The sequence below is a fragment of the Leptidea sinapis genome, chromosome 6 (genome assembly GCF_905404315.1).
Source record: "Leptidea sinapis chromosome 6, ilLepSina1.1, whole genome shotgun sequence".
Classification (NCBI taxonomy): Eukaryota; Metazoa; Arthropoda; class Insecta; order Lepidoptera; family Pieridae; genus Leptidea; species Leptidea sinapis.
In genome coordinates, this window is record NC_066270.1 from 14,188,182 (window position 1) to 14,207,874 (window position 19,693).

Sequence of the window (19,693 nt, forward strand, 5' to 3'; positions counted from 1 at the left end):
GCCTTGATTTAATTCAAGAAATAACTGAAGATCGAGATGTTCATTGATCGTACAACTATTCTGACATTTTCCATTGCTCAAACAGAAGTTCTCCTTGCTATCAATAAATAAAAAAGTGAGTGATCTGCCTGACAAGCATATAATATTTAATAAAACATTTTTCTGCTATTGTTATCAATTGAACATGTTATTGACCATGTACATGTATAATATATTTGATACATTAAAAGTTTTAATTTAATCTTTTTAATTTTATATATCTTATTTTATATTTATTTAAAACTATAATACTTATTAAAAATTAATATTTTACCAGGATTCCCTTCCACGAAGTCATCACACACTTTCAGCATCATCACATCATTTGCACAGAGGAGCATCTTCTTTTGATGCATCATCAAACAGCAGTGGTATATCTTCCACACATGTTGTAGAAATCCATAGCACAAATGGTTCAGATACATCGTCAAGATGGGGTAATTCCCTTGGAAGTCATGATTCAACTACAGGACTAATTTCAATAACAACTGAAAATAATAATGTAAAGTTTACAGCACCACATTGCTTAGATAATTTGCAGCCTCCAAAGGATTGTAAAGATCTGCCAACACCTTTATCTACACCCACAACATCTAGAAAATCAAGAAGAAGATCCAATTTGTTTACTCCATCGAAGAAAGGTGATGAGAGGTTTAAAAATGGAGAGCTGGGATCTGGTAGAGCAATTCCTTTGAAACAGGGTTATTTGTACAAAAAAAGTAGTAAGGCATTGAATAAGGAATGGAAAAAGAAGTATGTAACATTATGTGATGACGGAAGACTGACATATCATTCTAGTTTGCATGTAAGTTCTATTATTTATTAGCTGAGCCCGGCAGACATTGTTCTGATTATTGTATAGATCATAGGTTCGCAATGTGGGTGATAACGCCCCCTTGTGGGCGATAACGCCCCCTTGTGGGCGATAACGCCCCCTTGTGGGCGTTTGAGACTTTCGGGGGGGCAGTAGAAGACCCAGAGAAAATTAGGGGGATGGCGCAGATGGGGCGTGGGTAGATTAAGAAATATAGTCTAAAAAGGCAAAAAAATACACGAAAATTCTCTAGAAAAAAACAAGTCACTAGTCATAAATTCTCCACTAAATATACTTGCCAATTTTCAAGGTTTGTCTAAATGGTGTTGCAGTGAAATAATAACATATATACAAACATTCTTTTATATATATTATATAGATAAGTAGAGTTAGTAAGTCTTTTGTAGGGTGATGTATATGCTTTTACAAGAAAATCCCAGAAAATGTTAAAAACTCATGTATTACGAAATTTATAAGATTTGTTAAAAAATGTTTGTGTGGTAAAGGTTACTATAACATAAATGACTTACTTAATGATACCACAGATTAGGAATGGAGCGTCCACACTCAGGGTATTAAATAATAAGTTTAATTGTATGATGTAACTTTGTAACAATATTTTTGTGGTCAGCTGAGTATGTTGTGACTGTTCTTCTCAAGTCTGAGGCATAATTTTTGGAATGGGTGGTAGTTTTTGACTTTCAATAAGTGATATCATATCCTATTTTGAATAAAAATATTTGAATTTGATGACATCCACATTAACTTGAATTTTTATAAGGAATAAAATTTACATTTTAGTTATGTCAATTTGCAGGACTATATGGAAGATGTTAATGGTAAAGAAATTGCACTGCAATATGTCACTGTGAAGGTGCCTGGACAAAAGCCAAGAGGTTCCAAGTCAATAATAACAACAGTTCCTGGATACAATGGTTACACAAGTGTTGATATACATAATAGCATAGGAGGACTTTCTCTGGGTAAGACATTTTACTACAAATAGGTTTTTTTATTATAAAAATAAGAAACGAGACAAGCAGAACGTTCAGCTGATGGTAATTCATATGCCCTGGCCATTACAATGCAGTGCCACTCAGGATTCTTGAAAAACCCCAAAAATTCTGTGTGGCACTACAACTGTGCTTGTCTCCTTGAGACATAGGATGTTAAGTCTCATTTGCCGAGTAATTTCACTAGCTATGGCGCCCTTCAGACTGAAACACAGTAATGCTTACACATTACTGCTTCACGACAGAAATAAGCGCCATTGTGGTACCCATAATCTAGCCGGCATCCTGTGCAAAGGAGCCTTCCATCCAAGTAATGTATTAATACTATATTCTGTTTATAAGTGCACTACATTATGTTGACACAGTAATTAGGCAAGTTTAGGTAACATTATTATTAATTAATAATAATATCTTTGGCAACTGTTACATATTAGTAATTAAAATACTTATTTCTATTGCAGTAATAATAATAATATTTGTTATAATCCCATCTGATTTTGGGCTTGTATCTGGTGTAGTTAATAGTTGCCTGATATACATTTCTTCTCTGTAATTAATGGCTTGGATGACCCACATAGTCCAGTGGTTAGTGACCCTGTGAGTAAACTACAGATCCAGGGTTCAAATTCCGTTAGGTACAAACATTTATATGGATGTTTATTTTTATATAGTGGCCGATATATTGATTACACACTACCCAGTATACACTGGGCTAACTAAAAGCAGTGGTAGTGTAAAAAAGGTTTTTGATAAGATTTAGATATTGTTATAAGAAAGCCACCTTTATTATTCTTAGGGAAGTATTCTCATAATGATGGTCTGTATCACAAAGAACATAGAACACCAATAATATCATGTATTGAATCATTTTGATACTTAGTTAATATTATATTAAAATAATTAAATGAAATGACATAGTTACATTAAAACTTAAAGCCTTTCTCTCAATCGAATGATTGAGTTAAACATTAATGTGGTGTTTGACACTCTGTGCTCTCACAAAGTATTCAGTCTCAAAGGAACTCTGAGAAATGTGCCGTGAGCACTGGCTAACTGTAGATATTAAGAATCGGAAATGTGTACACAAGCTAACCTTGTGTAAATTATTATTACAGCTGTGTAACCTAATCTTGTAGCGTGTATTCTCAATTTTTTTCAAAATAATCAAGTGTATATCATAATATGAGAAATAAGTAAATTATATAATCTTATATCTTTAAGCGAGCTATTCTTGTATATATATATATAATCTGAATCTCGGAAACGGCTCCAACGATTTTAATGAAATTTAGTATACAGGTAGTTTCGGGGGCTAGAAAAATGTTCAAATGTTTCAATTTAAAAAAATGTAGTTTTATCCGTGTTTTAATGAAACTGCTATCGCCACCATATACAATACTATAATAGTTCAGATGGGACATTGGGTGATCCGGAAAACAGAAGACCCCGGTTCAAATCCAGATGTCCTATTAGTTTTTTTTTGTAACTTCATAAAAATCCGAGTAAGGCTCGGTCGTCCAGATATTAAGTAATAAATCAGCAAAACTTTATTGAAGTTCCGGGCCCTCAGTATAGGAATGATATAATAGTAATTGCAAACGCTAGTCACATTGTAGCTTGTAAATTTATCAATTTAACCAAAATATAATTTAAATATTGTTGTGCTATCTAAACCCTTTATCAATTATTATATAAATTCAAATATTTTTATCCAAAATAGGTTTAAAAATCACTCATTGAACGTCAAAAACTACCACCCATCCAAAAGAGACTGCCTCAGACCTGAGAAGAATGGGCACAAGAAACTGAGCGGGCTTTATATATATATATATTCCAAAGCTATGTTTCAATTTAACTAAATTAGTTTGGTTTTAAACCAAGTATACCTCATATAATGTTGTATGATTAAATATAAATCTTATTATTGTGGAAAAAGTGCTTCAATCTGAAGACCTATTGTGCCCCCTACAATGTGCTCGGACACACTCTAGTGATGACTATGCTTTTTGTGATAAGGTAGTTGGGCAATATTTAGATAATTTTTCCCTTTCTTAATTTGAGTTCTTAATTGTATCTAAGTGACATGCTCCAGGCCTATATACTCTAAGAGGTGCAGTAAACTCAGTGGACACAAGTGGAGGTAGGCCCTCTATCTGGATATTGAGGGATTTGTGGCATCCCAACCTCATTTTGGCGATGGCCTCACATTCCAGAAGGATGTACTTAAGATCTTCAAATGCTTAAATTTTATAACTGCTTTAAATCTTATAACTACCTTTAATTTAATTACATTTAAGGCTATAAAGACAAACCAACACGAGCAACAGATAAAGCCTTGATGTCAGCATTTGATGCAATGAAAGAGCCGGCCTCGAGTAGACAGTCGTTAGCTTCAGAGGCAGACGTTGCTACAAATGGAACAGACAAAGACACACCTCATGTTAAGAAACGGCACAGAAGAATGAAGAGTAGTGGTGTTAAAAAGGATGAAGAAGGTAATTTGTTGAATCTTGTTATTTACAACAATAATATGCTGATAGATATTAAACTTGGTATAATTTATATATTACTAACTTATCCGAAAGACGTCGTTCTGTTCATAATAAAAAAATGAACTCTTACGGGTGTAATTTCGTAAAATCCGTTCTTAGCTAACCTCTACTCGGTGAAAAGAATATTCCTACCAAATTCCAAGTCTTTAGCTCTAATGGTTCCAGAGATATCGTGATGAGTGAATATATACGTGGAAATCTCTTATCTTAATATATATAAATCTCGTGTCACAATGTTTGTCCTCAATGGACTCCTAAACTAATGAACGGATTTTAATGGTGATTACTTCATGGAGTGCAGTTTGGTCCAACTTGAGAGATAGTTTTTATTTCGATTTGGGACCCATAAATATTTTTATTTTCAATATTTCTTTTGTATGGACATATTTTCTATGAGAGAATTTAGTGACGCACGGTTTGACAGTTTCGCTGTGAAACAATTTCATTCTAACAACAGGGAGCATTCTTTACGAAATATTTCTTGATGTTTAGAAATTTTATTGGCAAATTCCTATAAAACAGTATTTTTTTATTATCTACAGAACAACGTCTGTCGGGGCCGCTAGTATATATATATAGATTGTATATACATATATTATATTTATGTACTTTTACTGCTATACTCGACATAACAGTACAGTACAAAAATTATTTAACTCGAAAAATATCGAAAATTATTTTGTCCATTTCAAATTTTAATCAATTCTTTTTTTACCTCTAACTCATTCTACAAAATCTTGTTAAAGTGAAGAACTACTCAATTTTTTCGTATTTTAAGTTTAAGCAGATCTACTATATAATTATGATATTATACATATTATCATAAATGTCACGCAAAAACCAAATGTTATCTACACTCTCTAACTAGTTGTGGAATAATTATATGGATTGTATATTATTATACATACATTAATATTTAATAATAATATTTAGACTCATTCTATTCTATTCTTCCTACTATGACTCCTGTGGAAGGTATACCACAAGTTTGCCAATGTCACGTTAAGGACTTATTTAGACTCATGTTTTCAATATAAAGTATGACATGAGTGACATTTGGTCTCTTTCAATATAATAATTTTTTAATTAATCGCCAAGTGGAGGTGTACCAGTGGGAGGTTCCTTTGCACACGATGCCGGTTAGTTTATGGGTACCACAACGGCGCCTATTTCTGCTGTGAAGCAGTAATGTTTTAGCATTATTGTGTTTAATTCTGAAGGGAACCGTAGCTAGTGAAATTACTGGGCAAATGAGTATTAAAATCTTATGTGGTGACGAGCGCAATTTTATTGCTGCTAAGAATTTTCGGGTTTTTCAAGAATCCTGAGCGTCACTGCATCGTGGGCAGGGTGTATCAATTACCATCAGCTGAAAGTCCTGCTCGTCTCGTTCCTTATTATCATAAAAAAATGATGTGATATAGCACTGTGTCGCTGCGATGTTCGTATTATGTGGCACTCTTTCCGATACTATTTCTAGTACTTCAATTATTTAGCATATTATCTGTAATAGTAGATAAACAGTATCCGTTCTACAATTAAATGAATGTTCAAACTGTGTCAGTTGCTTGTGTAACAGATATGTTACATACATAGGAAACGTAAAGTAAGTCAACTGTAGTAGTGTTTTTTTTAACTGGGACAGTTTGGGAATCCAGACAGACATTCAGAAAAACTATTTTGGAACCATTTGCTGTTTTTTGCGAAAACAATTGTGTTATATTTACTTTATTTTGGTCAAGCGCGAGTTGTCCAGAAAATTAGTAATTTTGATGATTTTTTTTTATTGCGGATTGACTCAGTTTCAAGTGAGGATAATTTCATTGTATTGGAAGAAAAAAATCTGAGCAGAAGTTGAAGAAGTTGGTTAAATTCAATAAATCACAATTTTTTTTTATGAAAAAGAGCATGACGTTCAGCTGATGGAAATTTATACAACCTGCCCATTACAATGTAGTGCCGCTCAGTATTCTTGAAAAACCCAAAAATTCTGAGCGGCACAGCAATTGCGCTCGTCACCTTGAGACATAAGATGTTAGTCTCATTTGCCAAGTAATTTCACTAGCTACGGCGCCCTTCAGACCGAAACACAGTACTGTTTACACATTATTGCTTCACAGCAGAAATAGGCCCCGTTATGGTACTCATAACCTAGCCGGCATCCTGTGCAAAGGAGCCTCCCACTGGTGATCACAATACAGTTGATACTAATACGCTTAACAACATTTAAATATGAAATTTGCTGTTGATGTTATATCCTTCGATAGTTTTCTTGTCTCTCTCAATTTTTTTCTTATTTAATAATGTTTTAATATTAATAATTTGCAAAAACGTAAGTAATGCTCCGTTTATGTCCTTTTTGTTACTCGATCTCGATTTGCACCCATAATTGGGGTGCCACCTAAATAGATATATATGTGTTAGTTATTAAAGAATTGTATTGGTGCTCACCCTGTCGGAGCAATAAATAAATAAATTTGTTTGCATGATCGCTGTGAGACATCCTTTACAGAACTGACGTTATCGTGTAATAATCATGACGTGTATTGTTTTGCTGAGTTAATAAATTATGAGAATTTGTTATTCTTTTATGAACTGTATGATTTATTGATGTGTATATAATAATAAATCAAGCAATAAATCAGATATTAGTTAACTTGCCTGACTTCGATCTATTCAAGTTAAGAGGTACATTGACGAGGCGTTGGATGAGTGCATGTTCTCTTGATTTAAAGTAACACGCCTATAGTTTGTTTATATGTGAACTGTAAATGGTAAATAGATGTATTCTTTTTTTAACCTATGTATGTCATGTAAATACTGTTTGTTTTTAACTGACTTCAAAAAGGAGGAGGTTATCAATTCGATCGATATTTTTTTTATGTATGTACACCGATTACTCTGAGATTTAGGATCCGATTAACGTAGTTCTTCTTTTGTTTGATGCGAAATAGATGCCATTTGGTCCCATAAAAATTTACATAGTTTGGCCCAGTAGTTTTCATTTTATGAACATTTATATAAAAATTTTCGTGTACCTGGATGACATAATTGTTTTCTGTGTTCGGCTTTTTTGAGTTTTCATTCAGGTTGATTATATATTATTATTTACTGACACTAAAACGTAAAAAATAAAAATAAAACTACCTTTAAAAAAACCGACTTCAACTGAGGCACTGATTTAAAACCTATAAATAGGTAGCACACTATACAAATAATAGTATTTATTAATATTAAAGGTAAAGGTTTGCATAAGAGGTGTATTAAATTAAATGTTTAGGTTATTTGATACTTTTCAGTTTTTGAAGTCGGTTTTTTTTAAACGTAGTTTTTTTAAATATATAAATAATTTTGTGAAACAGCTCTGTATCCCTGTTGGTAGATGGTGAAAGTGCATCGCCAAGTGAGTTCACGATAGTGAGCCTGGATGGCAAGCGGTGGAGGTGGGAGGTTTGCGGTGGGACGAGCGCTGCAGCGGCCGCGGCAGAGCGAGACTCCTGGGTCGCCGCTGTCGAGGCACAGATACTGGCCTCCCTTCAGGGGCGGGTATGTAAATCAAATCAAAGCACATACGGCCGTTCCCAATTCAAATTCAAATATTTTTATTGAAAATAGAATTTAAAATCACTTATTGAACGTCAAAAACTACCACCCATTCGAAAGAGACTGCCTCAGACCTGAGAAGAATGGGCGCAAGAAACTCAGCGGGCTTTTTTTTTATAAAAAACTAACTGACCCAGCAAACGTTGTATTGCCGATATTAAAATCGCGATACAAAAGTAACTGTTTATCGTAGATGGGTGAAAATTTGAAGTTGTATGTATTTTTTAATGCTGACTCATAATCAAACAAATGACAAAAAAATAAAAAAATCGTGTGGACCACCCTTAACATTTAGGGGAATGAAAAATAGATTTTGGCCGATTCTCAGACCTACCCAATATGCACTAAAAAATTTCATGAGAATCGGTCAAGCCGTTTCGGAGGAGTACAGGAACGAACATTGTGACACGAGAATTTTATATTAAAAATATGGATTACAATGTAATATCGTACAATAAACATTTATAATTAAAGAGCCTGAGGGTGTTCGCTTTATTCCCAGTTCCTGGCGTCATTAAGAAAATCGTTTTTTAAGATGTTTAAGGATATAAAAAGTTTTTATCTTCATTTCCGGTGAAATTACAAGTCGGAAAAAACTTAAATGGCAAAGTTGTAGTAATAAAAACATCTACAACTATTGTTTTCATACTTTTTTCACATAGCCTCAAAATTTATGTGAAAAATTCAAATAACCAAGTTTTTGGTTTTTTATTTTTATATTTTCCAAACGGTGAAATGTTACCTTTTAATATCTCAAACATACATTTACTTTTTCACCTTATTTTCACTCAAATATCGCAAACGAACCTTAATTTTTCAATCAAAAATCCTCCCGTTTAAATATCGTATTTCTGTTTGAATTGAAAATAAGTTTAAAAAATAAATTGAAATTCATAATTTAATTGTTTTTAAACATTATGAAATTTCAAATTTTAAGTCTAAAAGTTCTAGTTTTTCACTTTTATCGGGAGCCTAATACAATTGGCAATTTTTTCTTATGTAATTTAATGACAATGCGTATGTAAAAAGATCGATTGAAACAAATTTATTCGTATCCTTAACAATTAAAATTATGAATAAAAATTTATGGTACTGTTGTTTTCTAGACATCAAGGCAGCCAGTCCCAACAGGAGCAAACACAACGGGAGATGTTCGTGCCACGATATATATAAGGAGGGTAAAAGGAAATGACAAATGCTGCGACTGTGGAGCATCAGGTATACAGAGATAGTATTTTTTTATTATAATATAAGGGATGAGACGAACAGGACGTTCAGCTGATGGTAATTGATACGCCTTGCCCGTTACAGTGCAGTGCCGCTTAGGATTCTTAATAAACCCAAAAATTCTTGCGCACGTCACCTTGAGACATGAGATGTTAAGTCTCATTTGCCCAGTAATTTCACTAGCTACGGCGCCCTTCAGACCGAAACACAGTAATTCTAACACATTACTGCTTCACGGCAGAAATAAGGGCCGTTGTGGTACCCATAATCTAGCCGGCAACCTGTGCGAAGGAGCCTACCACTGGTGATATTATGAGTTCACTTTTGTTCTTCTTGTTTAAACAAGTGTAAACGCTTAAGTGCTTAAATAGCTGAAGAGTGCGTGCGTGCGTGTGTGTCTATATATAGTATAATATATAGATCATGATTCAGGTGATTGTTAATAAGATATAGTACTGCAATATTAAGTTTATACAAAGCGCCTGATCTGAACGTCCTGATCGTCCGGTATTTTCATGTAAAAAAATGTATTGTAATAGTACGTTTAAGTAGGCTCTATTTCAAGCCTGAATGTGTTTCTTCGTGTCAACTTGATCAGAAGACTACTTGTATTTATAGTAAAACTTGAGAAATAACGACCTACTCAAAATTTGAAGACTAGTTTAATTGTTGTTTTAAAAACTAGCAAACTAAGAGAAAGCTGTTCATGATTGTGAAATAAATATAAAATTATTTGTCGAAAATCCTCAGATCTTTTTGATGTTTTTTTTTCGTTTTCAGATCCAGATTGGGCAAGTCTCAACTTAGGTGTGTTAATATGTATAGAGTGTTCTGGAATACACAGGAACCTTGGATCACACATTTCCAGAGTTCGCTCTCTTGATCTGGATGAATGGCCGTAAGTTCTTTGTATCTGCACTCGCATTATGTTACAGTTTAGTGTAGTGTACTTCCTAGGAGTGTAAGAAGAACATGGAAGTCCCAGGCCCAAGGTGTAAGAGGCGTCTAAGTCAAAGAATATATAATAGTACAAGTACGGAGGTTTCACTCCGCAAAATCAATTAAAGAAATAGAAACTCTTGCGGTCATACAGAAGGTGTCATTCAGATCCCACAGCGCTACTAACCTACATTTTTATTCGCCTAGAAGTTGTCTCTCTTTCTATCGCGTGACTCTTACCTCTTCTGACGACATCAGGGTTGACTTCTTTACTGTATTTACCTAGTATACTTCATATATATAGTATACGGTCATCTTATAAAAATAGCTCAGTTTTTTCTATAATATAAATCGTAATTTTAAATCAATATTCTTTCAACCTACTTAATAAATAAGAAATAAATTAGTAGCTATGATGAATGGTAATTTTTTATAATAATTATAATCACTTTTAACTAGATAGTTTCAGCCTGAGAAGCTTACAAAATTAAAATTTGGATCGCAATGATCTCTAATGCTTTGCTTTATTTATGTTTCTCCTTTTTTTAAGTTTCTCCTTTTTTTAAATATCGATCAGATCTGTGAAGTAGTTGACAACAAAACTCGCGCGGGCGTCCTAATTGGCTGGCTTACTGCTTAGGATTTCGATACCTACACGGGGAGTGAGAAAGGCCTGTCTAAGTTCTTTATTCTATGAGGGAGGGTCACACTGCTGTTTTACAACAGCAACACGAATGGGCCGCACGACCACATAAGTACAACACTCGCACAGAAAACCGGGGTTCTTGTGTTGTTGCATGAAAGTATGCAGCGATGATTTCCTATCATCAGGACTAAACAGTGATTAATTATCACAGGAGAGTTACCCGCCTTTTTATATGGAAGAGGAGGACAAACTAGTAGACCCGTAGGTCACCTGATGTTAAGTGATCATTCTCATGCAACACCAGAGGAATCACAGGAGCGTTGCCGGCCTTTAAGACAATAGTACGCGCTTTATGAAGGTACCCATGTCGTATTGTCCCGGAAAGGAACAAGGCAGCTCATTCCACAGCTTGGTTGTATGTGGAAGAAAGTTCCTTGAAAACCACACTGAGGAGGCCTTTTAGGTGTATTCGCTTTTTTTACTGGAAAAAAATAATGCTTGTTTTAAAACCTTCAAAAAAAAGATATACACCTTCCTGAAAAACCGGTGATTATCCTGTGATTACTCTGATGTTGCAAGAGAATGTGAGCGGCGGTGATCACTTAACACCAGGTGACCTGTACGCTCGTTTGTCCTCCTTCTCCATAAAAAAAATTGTGACATGTGAATATATGTAAAGCTTGATGCTGTGAATTTATCTTGTTTCTAATATTTTCAGATTAGGACACGTGAGTGTTATGGTGACAATGGGTAACACACTGGCTAACTCAATATGGGAAGCGGATCTACGTGGCAATATAAAACCTATTGTGACTAGCAGTCGGGAAGATAAGGAAAGGTGAGATATTTAATTTAGTAACATGCTCTTATCACGCCATTAAGTAATTATGCTATAAAAATTCGTATTAGGATACAAGTAAGCTAAATTGTTCATTATACAGGAGTGGGTTGCAGTCCGAGCCGTAGTCGAGGGCGTAAATAAGATGAGTGTCTAATGAGCAAGTTGCTTACGAGTTTCATACGCACTTTTTCAACATAAATCAAATCAAAATCACTCTATTCACGTAGGTCACGGAAATGATACTTAAGAATGACAATTTTTTTTTATATTTATTTATTTTTTCTTATTGAATCTACTGCTACTTCGGTAAGGGTTGAGGTAATGAGAAGAAGTAGCAAGAAACTCATTGCCACTCTTTAAAAACACACTTTTGAGTTTGTAACATGAATTTCATAAATCGTTTAATCATAGGAAATGGCGCGCATGTTTTTTTTTATTAATGTAAGGTGATTGCATATAGCCATACAGCTTTATAATTAATTTTAGTGTTAAAATGGATATATTTTATAACAAATTATTGTTAATTATAAATAATTTGATAGTAATTTTCTGCTCTCGGTTTTAATCTCGTTTCTCTATTATTTGTTATTTCTGATACGCCTACGCCACCGACTACACAAGTTCATAAGGGCATAAAAGACACTTGTAATTTTTTTTTTATAAAAATTGATTCTTTTAGATTTTGATGTCATTTCTAATAGACTAGACATGCTAGCGGTAGTACGCTTCGGAAACGAATGGCGCTCTGAAAGAGAGAAGAACCGTCCCAAGAAACTCTCCGAGCATCTTTTTTTTTTGCGCTCTTTTTAATCAAATTTACAATATTGCACTGTCATTGCTATTTCTATAAAATAATCATAATCTAATCCTAGGCTGTCGGATCACTTATGGCCGTTTTCAATAATGTATCTTTAGCATCGGACACAGATAAATTAGACTTACCGTTAATGTGAGTTTGTTGTGGAAATCTTTGGGGCAGGCCTTTGTCTAGCAGTGGACGTCTTTCGGCTGATGATGATGATGAGACTTAATAAAATCTTTAGAACTTTCTTTTTTATGTATTTATAAAGCTTATTATATAATATACATACGCACACACCCCTATTTGTTAAGTAGATATCTACTTAATAATTATAGATGTGGAAGTGGGATCTTCTGATATAGGTTTTGTCACTTAAAAGAAGGTCCCAACTAGTTATACCATGTAATACTTAAGGTGTCAATAAAGAAATTTAAATTTAAGATTTAATTTTGTAGTAATTATGGTATTGTAACGTGTATAAGTGAATTTGCTAGATTTGCTTTGTCATAACTATAATGTTAACACCAGGAACAGATATAAACTTATAATGCCTACTACTCGGTTTAGTTTAATTAGTAAGTCTTTTGTGGGGCGATGTATATGCATTTACAACAAGATTCCAGAAAATGTTCAAAACAAAGGTAAAGGTTACTATAAGGTAAATGACTTTCTTAATGATACCACAGATGGGAATGGAGTGATCGCCCTCAGACTATTAAATAATAAGTTTAATTGTACAATATTACTTTGTAAACATTTTTTTTTTTATTTTTATTTTTTTTTTTTTATTTATTTAAGGAAAACCAACAGCTAATACAATTTCTTTAGAAACTTAAATAGTAACAGATAGCCAATTACAGGTTTTCACTAATAGAAGTAATATAAAATATGTACGTGAACACTATTTTTCGGCTCAAATTCATGACAACAAAGATTCTTTTAAGCAGATAACAAAAAACAATACTTAATTAAAAAAGTTGAGGGTTATGCACTGCTTTGCCTTGGAAATGCTTGTAGCAAATATGTCAATATCTAATAATCTACTAACATCATTCACTGTTCTACACGCTCGCACCATATATGAGTTTTGCCTATATTTACTACTAACAGCAGGAACACAAAGTGGAGGGCTATATCTAAGAGTTTTTTGAGGTACATTAAAATTAACTTTATGCAGCAGATCTGGGCAATCGACATGATTGCTTATAATTTTTAACATAAATAAAAAGTCAGTTATATTTCGCCGTTCTTTCTTCAGTGGTAAGAAGTGAAACTTTTTACACAAATCAACATAGCTATTAGAATCGTAAGGTACCTTAAATCTAAAACAAAGATATCTTAAAAATCGCCTCTGAACACTTTCTAGACGGTCAACATACGTACTATATGTAGGATTCCAAATTTGTGAAGCATATTCCAGATGACTTCTAACAAAAGTACAATATAGTATCTTAATAGTCTTAATATTATTAAAATTCTTTGAAATTCGCTTAATAAAACCTAATGCCTTTGAAGCCTTGTTAACTATCTTATCAATGTGATCATTGAATAGCAACTTAGAGTCATGGTAAACGCCGAGATCCCTCGTACCATTGCATCTAGAGAGCACCTCACCTGTTAATGTGTAATTTGTTTGTAGGATGTTAATCTTACGGGTATATGTGACTACTGAACATTTTGATGTATTAAGTTCTAGTTTATTAGTAAGACAATACTCCTCTAGGCGGTTGAGATCCTCTTGAAGGGCAATCATGTCAAGGATTGATGTTATTGAAGAGAATATTTTCATATCATCAGCGAAGGAAAGTAAATTGGAAGACTTAAAACAGAATCTATATCACCTACATAGATAATAAAAAGAAGTGGACCAAGTAGTGATCCCTGGGGAACACCACTAGGAACTGGAACCCAACTAGAAATGTAGTTATTTAGTACAACAGCTAGTGAACGATTATCTATGTATGACGAGAACCACCGTAACAAGTCACCCCGTATTCCCGACTGAGATAGCTTACATATTAATGTATTGTGGTCGATTTTATCAAACGCCTTACTATAGTCGGTGTAGATTACTTCGACTTGCATACCATTATCCATAGCGTCAGTAATAAAATTGTTGAGAAGTAAAAGATTAGAAACAGTAGATCTACCTTTCAGAAATCCATGTTGGAAGGGACTAAAGGTGTTTTTTAAGTTAGCATACAATTGCTTATATATGACCCTCTCAAAGACTTTAGCAATAATGCAAAGTTTTGAAATTGGTCTATAATTCGTAATTTCAGATCGAGGCCCTTTCTTATGTACTGGTGTGATAAATGCCGATTTCCATAACTTAGGGACAAAGCCAGTAGAAAGTGATTTACTGAAAAGCATGGAGATAGGAAGAACAATAGTGGAAGAGCATTTTCTAAGAAAAAATGACGAAATGTTATCAGGGCCTGGAGATTTTGTTATATCTAGCCTATCAAGTAATAATTTTATTTCATGCACATTAATATCAATATTTTGAATATCAGAATTAATATTTAAATAAGAACTAAGAGTTAAGTCACCGTTATCTGAAGAATAAAAGGATATGCTTCTATTGTTATGTGTCGTGGGGTTAAGAAATGTTGTTTGAAAGTATGTTGAGAACGCATTACAGATAGTTTCTCCACTGGTTAAGCTATTATTATTGTATGTCATTAGACTAGGCATACAATGAGATTGTGACCTACTTTTCACAAACTTCCAAAAATGTTTTGGATTTTTTATAATTGAATCCTCAGTTAATTTCATATACTGTTCATAGCAAATAGATTCTAATTGGTACTTGAACTTTATTACGTAATAAATTATATGTAAAATAATCCGATTTGTTACCGTAGTTCTTAAATTTTTTATGGTATTTACTTTTCTCCTTAATCGCTTTTATCAGAGCTGAGTTATACCAAACTGGATACGAATAGTTCCGTGCACGTTTTATTGGTATATACTGATTTTGAAGGGCATATATCGTTTCATTTAAGAAGCTAACACACTCGTCAATAGGGCGAGATAAAAACTCGCCTTCCCAGTCATTCTCTGATTCTATTGTTAATATTTTGAAAATCACCTTTATCATAAATATAGCGGAGCCATATATATTTTTTCTGATTATTTAGTTTTAATATAAGCTCTTTACGCTTGATTCACATGTTTACCTAGTTTAGGCACAGTGTTAATTAGCTTTTAAGTAAAACTTGTATTATTATTATTATATTGTATTTTTTTTTTAATGGAATAGGAGGACATACGAGCGTACGGGTCAGCTGTTGTTAAGTGATCACCGCCGCTCATAATCTCTTGCAACACCAGAGGAATCACAGGATCGTTGCCGGCCTTACAGGAAGGTGTACGCGCTTTTTATTGAAGGTATAGGTCGTATCGTCCCGGAAACACCGCACAAGGAGGTTCATTTCAAAGTAATGTAGTACGTGGAAGAAAGCTCCTTCTAAACCGCACTGTGGAGGACCGCCACACATCCAGATGGTGGGGATGATATCCTAACTTGTGGCGTGTCGGGCGAAGGTGGAATTTTACGAATCTCTTAATAAATAAATTGAAATTGAATTTAAATAAAAAATCATTTTGGAATGGGTGGTAGTATTTGACTTTCTATGAGTGATGTCACATCCTGTTTTGAATTGAATATTTGGTAATTTTGTTGATAGGTGGATACGGTTGAAGTACGAGCGGCGGGCGTTTCTGTCGAGCGCCGATCTCAACGGCAAGACGAGCGGGGTCGGTGAGGCTCTGAAGACGGCGTGTGTGCGGGGCGACCTGCGGACTGCCGGGCGGCTGTTGGCAGCCAGCCCGGCCCGCGCGCCCTCGCCCACTGCCCGCTCGCTGGCACTGCGGGCCGCCAGCGCCGCGGGGGACCTGCCCGCCGCGCAGCTGCTGATATGGGTGACCACTTACTTTGTTATTGTAAGATATTGAACAGCTTCTATCGCGGCGACCTGCGGACTGCCGGGCGGCTGTTGGCGGCCAGCCCGGCCCGCGCGCCCTCGCCCACCGCCCGCTCGCTGGCGCTGCGGGCCGCCAGCGCCGCGGGGGACCTGCCCGCCGCGCAGCTGCTGATATGGGTGACCACTTACTTTGTTATTGTAAGATATTGAACAGCTTCTATCGCGGCGACCTGCGGACTGCCGGGCGGCTGTTGGCGGCCAGCCCGGCCCGCGGGGGACCTGCCCGCCGCGCAGCTGCTGATATGGGTGACCACTTACTTTGTTATTGTAAGATATTGAACAGCTTCTATCGCGGCGACCTGCGGACTGCCGGGCGGCTGTTGGCGGCCAGCCCGGCCCGCGGGGGACCTGCCCGCCGCGCAGCTGCTGATATGGGTGACCACTTACTTTGTTATTGTAAGATATTGAACAGCTTCTATCGCGGCGACCTGCGGACTGCCGGGCGGCTGTTGGCGGCCAGCCCGGCCCGCGGGGGACCTGCCCGCCGCGCAGCTGCTGATATGGGTGACCACTTACTTTGTTATTGTAAGATATTGAACAGCTTCTATCGCGGCGACCTGCGGACTGCCGGGCGGCTGTTGGCGGCCAGCCCGGCCCGCGGGGGACCTGCCCGCCGCGCAGCTGCTGATATGGGTGACCACTTACTTTGTTATTGTAAGATATTGAACAGCTTCTATCGCGGCGACCTGCGGACTGCCGGGCGGCTGCTGGCGGCCAGCCCGGCCCGCGGGGGACCTGCCCGCCGCGCAGCTGCTGATATGGGTGACCACTTACTTTGTTATTGTAAGATATTGAACAGCTTCTATCGCGGCGACCTGCGGACTGCCGGGCGGCTGCTGGCGGCCAGCCCGGCCCGCGGGGGACCTGCCCGCCGCGCAGCTGCTGATATGGGTGACCACTTACTTTGTTATTGTAAGATATTGAACAGCTTCTATCGCGGCGACCTGCGGACTGCCGGGCGGCTGCTGGCGGCCAGCCCGGCCCGCGGGGGACCTGCCCGCCGCGCAGCTGCTGATATGGGTGACCACTTACTTTGTTATTGTAAGATATTGCACAGCTTCTATCGCGGGCCTCGAGCGTGGAGACCGAATTCAGAAATTCCGTAACGAAAATAACCTAACATTTACTAGATCTATATAGATATTTCTATGTCTTTTTGTGCAGAAGGTCTCAGGTGCGAGCCTAGGGTACGTCTTGATTTTTTTTAATTTCTTTATTTTTTTCTATCACGTTTTTTTAATTTTTATTATTATGACAAGCATTTTCATTTAATTTCACCTGTCCGGTTGTCTGTCTGTAATCAAATCTTGCAAGTTAAATTTTACTCTCTTCCCGTTTGCTTTTTTTAAATTAATTTTATAAAAAAGAATACTGCATAAAAAAATAATTATAATTGCATAAGTTGATAAAAATGGTCTGCAATAGCTTTACCGCGGCAGTCCCCGAGTGCCGCACGTATTTTTCTTTTTTTTATTTAGTCCACAAAACTGACTACAATTGTATGGATTGCAAAGTAGTAAATTATGCAAAAATACTATTTATCAATTGAGTCTACTGCATGTGGACGTAACATGCGTGACTTAGTGATACAATAGCTACAGGTCAACAAAACACGCTTAACAAATAAGCTTGATAAATACTTTATGATAACCATAGCCTAAGAAAAGCCTACAAATTACCACAGACATAGATCCAAGTTGATATCCCTCCGTCTGTATGAAAACCAAGCGTGCCACTTTTTGTACCTACTGTGACGTCGTTAAAAATGCCAGTGAATCGAGCCTAACGTTTAGCCACTCACCTCATCATTAGTTGTCGTTTTCAGTACATCAATAGTTGATATTGCTTTTTACTAAAATCCGCAATGATTTATATCATAATAAAAAAATTAAAATAAAAGCGTCAATGGAACAGCATTGGTCATCTTTTTGTCTTATTTTTGACGCGCGAAGTACATACACTCACGGCATCTATTTGGATCCATGTCTGTGCAACTTACTGACCGATTAGCTGAAGCAGTTAAACATCACATTTCTCCACAACAACACGGTAAGAGTGTAGACACCAATTTAGTTTTCACCTCTCCAGCATGAAAAGGGCGTTATTGCTTCGTGAAAACTCGCAGCAAAAAAGCTTATTGCTGCGAGCGTGTGGCAAAGTCATTTAAATTTTGAACCCCACGTGACCATACATCCGGGAATTACTCGGCGTCAAAAAAATAAACAATGCAATCCGATGCGTTCCGAAACTCATTTTAGCCTAACGTATCATTGTCAAAAAAAATTATATGTTACTTATCGAAATTTAGATTTATAAATTTTACTATTGCCCTTTTTAAAACTTTAATATTTAAATTAAATACTAATATTGATATTTATAATAAACATTGTTAAATATTATCTTAATTGTCATTCGTACTATATATAACCTATAATACTTCTCTCGTTAGTCGAGCTGAAAAGTTGTATGTTTCACACGAGAGCAATTTTGTTTTTGTCTCATGCATTTAATCACTCGCTACCTCAGTAGTCTATATTAGAATCACGAGCGTACAGATTTTTATTCTAAACGCACTAGACGCTCGCGCTGGATTTGAAGTTGGCGCTGTATATACAGACTTTTCCAAAGCATTTGACAAAATAAATCATAACCTCCTCATATCAAATTATCTTCATTCGGTATACACGGCGACCTTCTAAGGTGGATTAAATCATACATTAGTAATCGAAGTCAAGCAGTTGCATTAAGAGATTACATTTCAAATTTTCTTAATGTTACCTCCGGAGTTCCTCAGGGTTCCCAGTTGGGTCCTTTACTTTTCTCTCTGTTTATTAACGATATTGATCACTTTTTTAGTAAATCTTTTATCATTTACTTTACGCTGATAACACAAAGATTTTTATAATTATTACAAACTTAGTTGAATGTAAGCATTTACAATATCTAATATATAAAATTCTCGTGTCACGGTGTGCGGGACTGAACTCCTCCGAAACGGCTTGACCGATTCTCATGAAATTTTGAGTGCATATTGGGTAGGTCTGAGAATCGGACAACATCTATTTTTCATCCCCCTAAATGTTAAGAGTGGCCCACACGAAATTTTGTTTTTTAATTTTTTTGACATATTTTTAAAAATTTGGTTGATTATGAGGCAGCATTAAAAATACACACAACTTCAAATTTTCACCCATCTACGATCAACAGTTACTTTTGTATCGCGATTTA

At 35.9% G+C, this 19,693-nt stretch overlaps 1 protein-coding gene across 2 annotated transcripts in view; it reads left to right on the plus strand.

Annotated features, from left to right (window-relative positions):
- Positions 1-19,693, plus strand: part of LOC126964970 (centaurin-gamma-1A) — a 241,009-nt gene that overhangs the window by 213,711 nt on the left and 7,605 nt on the right. For both annotated transcript variants that reach the window (XM_050808333.1, XM_050808334.1), the window contains exons 7-14: positions 317-844; positions 1,671-1,836; positions 4,164-4,361; positions 7,801-7,964; positions 9,128-9,239; positions 10,029-10,146; positions 11,552-11,671; positions 16,169-16,403. In XM_050808333.1, coding sequence (XP_050664290.1) covers positions 317-844; positions 1,671-1,836; positions 4,164-4,361; positions 7,801-7,964; positions 9,128-9,239; positions 10,029-10,146; positions 11,552-11,671; positions 16,169-16,403 — 1,641 coding nt within the window. The remainder of the gene's footprint in view (positions 1-316; positions 845-1,670; positions 1,837-4,163; positions 4,362-7,800; positions 7,965-9,127; positions 9,240-10,028; positions 10,147-11,551; positions 11,672-16,168; positions 16,404-19,693) is intronic.